This window comes from Gavialis gangeticus, unplaced genomic scaffold, assembly GCF_001723915.1.
Source record: "Gavialis gangeticus isolate Ggan-Ray unplaced genomic scaffold, GavGan_comp1, whole genome shotgun sequence".
NCBI lineage: Eukaryota > Metazoa > Chordata > Crocodylia > Gavialidae > Gavialis > Gavialis gangeticus.
In genome coordinates, this window is record NW_017728964.1 from 1,546,253 (window position 1) to 1,553,537 (window position 7,285).

Below are 7,285 nucleotides of genomic sequence, written 5' to 3' on the forward strand. Positions count from 1 at the left end.
CCCTCCCCCCCCCCCCCCCCCAAATTCTTTCTCTGCCTATGGGACAGGTCAAAATGGGATAGTTGCCAGCCATATCCAGGCTGCATGTGCAGACTTCCCCACAGAGCCCAGAGCTGGCTGGAAACTGACCCAGTTAGGGGCAGGTCCGATCCAGCTCTAGGCTGTGTGGGGAACCCTTTCCATGCAGAGTTCCCAGCGTGAGCTCTGTGATGGTAGAGCACAGGATGGGGAGCTTGTTCCTAGCCCCAGCTCTGTGATGGTGAGCTAGAGCTGGGAGCAATTTCCTCAGCCCCCACTCCACGATGGCAGAGCGGGGACTGGTGCTCCCTGCTGCCAGGGTAGGGGCACATTGTCCCCTCCTGGGCTCCAGTGGGGGAGCCTGCCCTGGCAGCAGGCAGCTCCCGGGGGCAGGGAGAAATTTCCCTCTCCCTGCTGCTTGGCTGATCTGGAGCAAATTTGCTCCTGGTTGGCTGTCTATATGTGCTGTACTGTGCAGTAATTAGTCATGAGTAAATTTGCTATTTGTATTTACATGTAGGATATTTACTCACAATTAGAGCAAATTACTGCGCAGTAAGGGTCAGCACGTATAGATGGTGCCATTTACTACACACAATAATTAGTTCTACTGTGTAGTAAAGAGTCTTGTGTAGACCTGCCCCTAGATCTGTTATTGCTGATGTGTGTTTACTTCTCATGCTTAGTAGCTGGGTGTATACTTATGTGAACAGGTAATAAAATGCTTTTTGTACAAGTAATAGAATCACAACTATGCAAAGTTGCCAAAAAATGCTACTTTCACAGCTGGAAAACTGCCATTTGGGTGTGGAAAGAGAATTCTGCACACGTCATATCCTCTGCTAGTCTATGTCAAATCAGGTTTTGATTTTAGTGGTTCTGTGGAGGTTTAAACCACCGGTTTATCTGGCTCTTCAAGTTCTATCATGCCATGGTCTGTCTTAACCCATGTGACTGGTCCAGAGTTCATGTTGGAACCAGATTTCTCTAATGACAACTCTGAAAGAGGCTGGGTATAGCCTACCTTGTAGAACTTCACTAACGGCTCCTTGGCCTAAGCATTACAGTAATATAATGTTCCTCTTCTAGTTTGCAAGAAAACACTGATGTCAGAAGAACTATCCTAATAGTGCCAGGTAGCCTTTTAGTGAAGTGTGACTTCTGTATTATTATCTGAAATTCGGAGATTTTTTTCTTTGACTTCTCTTCCAGGTGGTGCAGCTAGAGGAGCTTCTGGCTGTGCGACACTCTGTTTTTTTGGTGGGTAATGCTGGAACAGGCAAATCTCAGGTTTTGAAATCTCTTTACAAGACTTACCAAATAATGAAGCGTCGCCCTGTCTGGACAGACCTCAACCCCAAAGCAGTCACCAATGATGAACTTTTTGGCATTATCAACCCAGCAACAAGAGAATGGAAAGATGGTAAATGTATTCAGCTCCAACACCCCCCAACAGTGAGAGTAAACTTAATCAAATACAGCCACAGCAGTAACAATAGTTCTTTGCACTCATGCATGGTTCCAAAGCTCAAACATTCATTCATCTGACATCTGCAGTATACTGTGGTTTTGTTGCTGATAGGTCATGTGGGATACCCTACCCATTCTGATTTTTAATGAGTTGTCTTGATATAAATCTTGCTTTAATATAACTATATCATAAATATCCATGTATGAAAGACTAAATGGAATAAGCTGCTGCTCATGATGGGCTTAACCAGAATGCTTGGGATATTTTCAAATCAGGAATGATCTAATTACATGAGAGTGGAAAGGGGCACTGTTACACCACTGTATCTTGTCTTCATCATGCACATTTCACCCTCTCTCCACCATTAGTAATACAAATGTCAACAGCATTTCCATAAAGATTTCCCATGCCTCACAAGTGGCATGTGCTGGCTCCTGGTCCCTTTGTAAAATACCAAATATTTTAGTGTGTAAGTATTTATGTAGGGAAAAGTGATCATTTTGTGGACTTTTGGTCTGTGCTGCAGAGCTTCTGCTATATTTTCAGGATTATTACTCTTAATATTCATTATTTACTTCCCCTCAGTCTCTATGTTGTACCACAATATTATAGTGCTTAGGGTCAGAAGGGACCTAAACAGATTATCAGGTCTGACCCCCTGCCCTGGGCAGGAAAGTGTGGTAGGGTCATATAATCCCAGCCAAATATCTGTCCAGTCTCCTCTTGAAGACCAAGGTAGAAGAGAGTACCACCTCACTTGGTAGCCCATTCCAGAGCCTCACAGCCCTAACTGTAAAGTAATGTCTCCTGATGTCCAGCCTGAACCTTCTGTCTAACTATTTGAGGCCTTTATTCCTAGTAACCCTGGGTGGTTCCCAGGGGAACAGAGCCTCCCCCAATTCTCACTGGTCATCCCTGGTGAGTTTGTAAATGGCCACCAGATCCCCTCTCAGTCTTCTCTTGTGGAGGCTGAATAGATTCAGGCCCTTCAGCCTCTCTTCATACTGCCTGTCCCGCTACCCCTTGACCATGCAAGTGGCCCTCCTCTGGACCCTCTCAATGCTAGCCACATCCCTCTTGAAGTACGGCATCCGGAACTGAACACAGTACTCCAACTGTAGCCTGACCAATGCTGCATAGAGAGGAAGGATCACCTCCCTGGACCTGCTTGTGATATATCTGTGGATGCCCAACAAGGTGCGGCTAACCTTACTGGCCACTTCCTCGCATTGGCGGCTCATGTCCATCCTGGAGTCAACAATGACTCCAAGTCCCCTTTCTGCCACTGTGTTGACAAGAAGGGTGTGTTGCTGGTTCCTTTTCCCTAGTTGCAGTACCCTGCACTTGTCTGCATTGAATTCTATCCTATTCTCATCCGCCTACCTCTGTAATTTGTCTAGATCTAACTGAATTCTCTCCCTCCCCTCCAGCATGCCCACCTTGCCCCACAACTTGGTATCATCAGAGAATTTGGACATTGCACATTCCACACCCGCATCCAGATCAGTGATAAAGATGTTGAACCGTACAGGCCCCAGGACCAAGCCCTGGGGGACTCTACTGGCCACATCCCTCCAGATCGAAAACAACCCATCCACCACCACTCTCTGGGTACGACCATCTAGCCAATTTGCCACCCATCTGACTGTGTAGGCATCAATGCCACAGTCACCTACATTTTTTTTAAGAGAATGTGGTGGGAAACGGTGTTAAAGGCCTTCTTAAAGTCCAGGAAGATGACATCCACCCTGCTCCATCATTCAGGGACTTTGTGACCTTATCCTAACAAGAAACCAGGTTAGTCAGGCAGGACCTACCCTCAATGAACCCATGTTGGTTGCCCCTGAGCATTATCTCCCCTGCTGGGCCCTTGCAAATATGGTCTTTCACAAATTTCACAGACATTAGGACTGGAAGGGACCTTAGGAGATCATCGAGTCCGGCCCCCTGCCCCAGGGGCAGGAAGTCAGCTGGGGTCACAGGATCCCAGCAAGATAAACATCCAATTTTTTCTTGAAGGTGTTCAGAGTAGGTGCTTGAACCACCTCCAGTGGCAGGCTATTCCAGACCTTGGGGGCCCAGAAAGTAAAGAAATTCTTTGTTATGTCCAGCCTAAAACAGGTCTTGCAGGAGTTTATAACCATTCGACTTTGTCATCCCTTGGGGTGCTCTGGTGAACAAACGTTCCCCCAGAAACTGGTGGTCACCCCTGATAAATCTATAGGTGGTCATCAGATCCCCCCTGAGCCTGTGCTTTTCCAGGCTGAAGAGCCCCATGGCTCTCAGCCTGTTGTAGTAAGGTCTGTTTTCCTGACCTCTGATCATGCGCGTGGCTTTTCTCTGGACTCTTTTGATAATTTTCTCAAAGGTCTTCCCAACGACTGAGGTAAGACTGACTGGCCTATAATTGCCAGGGTCCTCCTTTCTCCCCTTCTTGTAAATGGGGACCACATTGGCCCTTTTTCAATTCTCTGGTACGTGGTCAGAGTCCCATGAGCACTCGCAGAGCCTTGCTAGGGGCCCCGCTATGACCCCCACCAGTTCCCTCAGCACCCTTGGGTGAAGAGTATCTGGACCTACTGATCTGTACTGATTGTATTAGTCTCCTTGATTTTACTGACACTTTTTTCTATCAGTATCATCCTTAGTGTTTCTCCCCTTAGTCTTTCCAAAACTTTCACCCAGGGCTTAATGCATCATAATTTCCCTGAATATAATTTCACCTGAGGAAGCATTTATAAGAAACTCCAAGACACAATCACATGGTTTTCAGTTTTTGTGTGTGTGTGTGTGTGTATTAATTCACATCTCTTTTTACAAGTGTAGAGGATCTAGAATTCCCTATTTTTGCCTTCTGCCATTCCCAGGAGTATTGAGCTGCATGCAGGTCACAATAGTTTTCACTAGTGCTAACAATGTACCATTTTCTCTAAAGCAGGTTAGTTTGGGATTGTGCTATGGTGGTTTGTGTTACTTAACTTGCACAAACTTACAGTGGAGTAACAGGCCTCTAAATATGAAGCAGAAATAAAGAGGGTTGATTCCTTATCAAGTGCTGGATAAAGTTGGTAGGGCAGGATGAGTATTCGCTGAACAATCTGTGTCATCCTCTTAGGACTTTTTTCATCGATCATGCGAGAGCTGGCCAACATCACACATGATGGTCCTAAGTGGATGGTACTGGATGGGGATATTGACCCAATGTGGATTGAGTCTCTTAATACTGTCATGGACGATAATAAGGTAATATGTGAGAGCTAGGGAAATGGCTATTGCTTGACCACATGGCACAAATCAAGCCTAGAAGAAGCACATATGCTGAAACAATTGCTGATAGTATAAAACAATTGTTATTGTGTTTCTTCAAATAGAAAAAAATATATCAAATGAAGATAATATTGCATCAGATAAGTAGAAGAGCAAAGCATGGCTTTCTGGGAGCATGTTGTTACATTGGAGAGGTGCAAATAAAATTGTCTTTCTGTTGCAGCCACTACTTCAAAATCCAGGAGCCCTCTTAAAAATAAAAGATGTGCTCTTGTTACAAAATGTGGTTTTTGTCCTTTCCCCTTGCATAGGGGTTGCATTCTGGAATACAGTTCTCTTCATAAGATATATGATGGTGGAGAGAGATAGTTATATGGTTCAAAATTGCCTACTTGTAATTCAGTATCTCAGGAAATATCCTTGGGATCCTTGCTTTTGAGCTGTATGCTCCATGCAGGATTCTTATAATAGCTCCAAAGTTTTGTGGCACATGAGTCACTGATGTGTCTTCAACAATGCAAAGCAGCCATCTCTTTGGAGAATGGTGCTAAACCTTTTGCCTGTGGGACAAATATGGCCCATGGAGCTGTGTCATCTGGCTCACAGGGTTCCCCACGGGTCGGGAAATTTGGCAGTGGAGAGGACTGGCACTTAATGCTATTATCACAACCCTGCCAACAAATTTCTGAGCCTTGTGGACAGGTGACATGGTTCTGTGCATCAGGTTGGTCTAATATGTGGGAATGAGGCTGGGGCTTGACCCGGTGTGCTAGGGGTCAGGGCTGGAATCTTATATGACAAATGCAGGGCTGGGACCAAGGCCAAAGCCTGGCCCAGGATGGCACGTGCAGGGCCTGGGTCTGATTCAGCAAATGGGGCTAGGGTCACATGTAAAATGGCACCTGTACAATGACCCTGCATTGAATCAGGCTAACAGACTGATACTATACACCAGATCTGGCCCATAGACCAACCCTACACTACCCATTTGGTCTGCAACCCAGAAAGATTGGGCACCACTGTCTTGGGACATTATAATTCTGCTACTTGCAGAGTCGAAAGCCACACGTTTCGTAACATCTTAATATTTATTCCATATATATATTGCAGCTATTGAAACAACTCAGTTGAAGATGTAAGGGATTCTTCATTGCTTAAAATCTTTAGGTCTGCATTGATTATTTTTCTCCAATGGATGCATTAGCTGAAGCCGAAGTTGTCAGCTTTATGAAGTAATTATTGGGTGAAATTCCCATACCTGTGCTATACAAGAGATCATAAGAATCCCTTTGGGCCTTAACTTTTATAAATCTATGGGCATGTCTGTATGTGCAAATAAGCACAATTAAATTTAATGTGTGTTAAGTGACTTTTGGCAGTGTCTTCAGGCAAGGTGCACACCTACCAGCAGAGGCCAGGGCACTGGGTGTGGGAGGCTCTAGTGGAGTACCTCGTGTTGCACTCTCCCCTCTAGCCCACCTGCCCTGCCTCCCGCACACCTCCTACCCCCGGTCACCTCCAGCACCATGCTCAGGATGTGCATGTGGTTGAAAGAAAAAAAGCTTTATTAGCCTCATAACCCCCACCTCTATCCCTCCCCACTCCCCTCAACATATAGAACCCTGTCCCTACTATCTCCCCAACAAACAGAGCCCCTCCAACACCCCCCCACCCACCAATAAAAAACCGTTTTCCCAAAATAACTATTTACAAAAGTCTCAGTCTTTTGGCAGGGGTGGGGGGAGGAGGGGATAGGGGCCTAGCGGGCAGAGCCTGGAGCAAGTGCTCAGCACTCCAGCCTTGGGCCGATCCCTCGTGGATCCAGGGGCCACAGCAAGTGTGGCAAGCAGTGGGCTCGTCCTCAGTGGCAGACAGCTCCCCCTCTGCCTGCCCAAATAAAGTGTCACCGTTCCCCTTTGGTGCTGTGCCTGGCACATCTGGGTCTTCAGCTGCATGGCCTTGGGGTGAGTGGTGGGGCTGGGCCTGGGCAGGTGGCGGGGAACCCAAGGTAGGAGCCAGGCCAGGGGCTCCAGAATGGCTGCTGGCTTTTATAGCCTGCAGGTAGGGCTGCCATAGAACAGCCCAGGCTGGGGCAGGAAAAAGGCCTAACCAGGAGCCCTGGGGTTAAGCTTAGGGTGGCCCCCTAGTGGCTATGCAAACCTGGCACTAAAGTTAGTGCTGGGTCATGTCTACATGTGTGTTTCATAGATTTCATAGATGTTGGGGCTGGAAGAGACCTCGAAGATCATCAAGTCCCGCCCCCTGCCCCAGGGGCAGGAAGGCAGCTGGGGTCAAAGGATCCCAGCAAGATAAGCATCCAAACACTTCTTGAATGAGTCCAGAGTAGGTGCCTTCACCACCTCTGGAGGGAGTCTATTCCAGGTCTTGGGGGCTCAGACATTAAAGAAATTTTTGCTTATATCCAGCCTAAAGAGGTCTTGGAGGAGTTTATGACCATTGGTCCTTGTCTTTCCTTGGGGTGCTCTGGTGAACAGATGCTCTCCCAGATCCTGATGTGCACCCCTTATA

General features: G+C 46.8%; 1 protein-coding gene across 1 annotated transcript in view; it reads left to right on the forward strand.

The window, feature by feature from the left end:
• Positions 1-7,285, forward strand: part of DNAH9 (dynein axonemal heavy chain 9) — a 609,139-nt gene that overhangs the window by 187,258 nt on the left and 414,596 nt on the right. The window contains exons 30-31 of the mRNA XM_019501495.1: positions 1,231-1,441; positions 4,605-4,732. Coding sequence (XP_019357040.1) covers positions 1,231-1,441; positions 4,605-4,732 — 339 coding nt within the window. The remainder of the gene's footprint in view (positions 1-1,230; positions 1,442-4,604; positions 4,733-7,285) is intronic.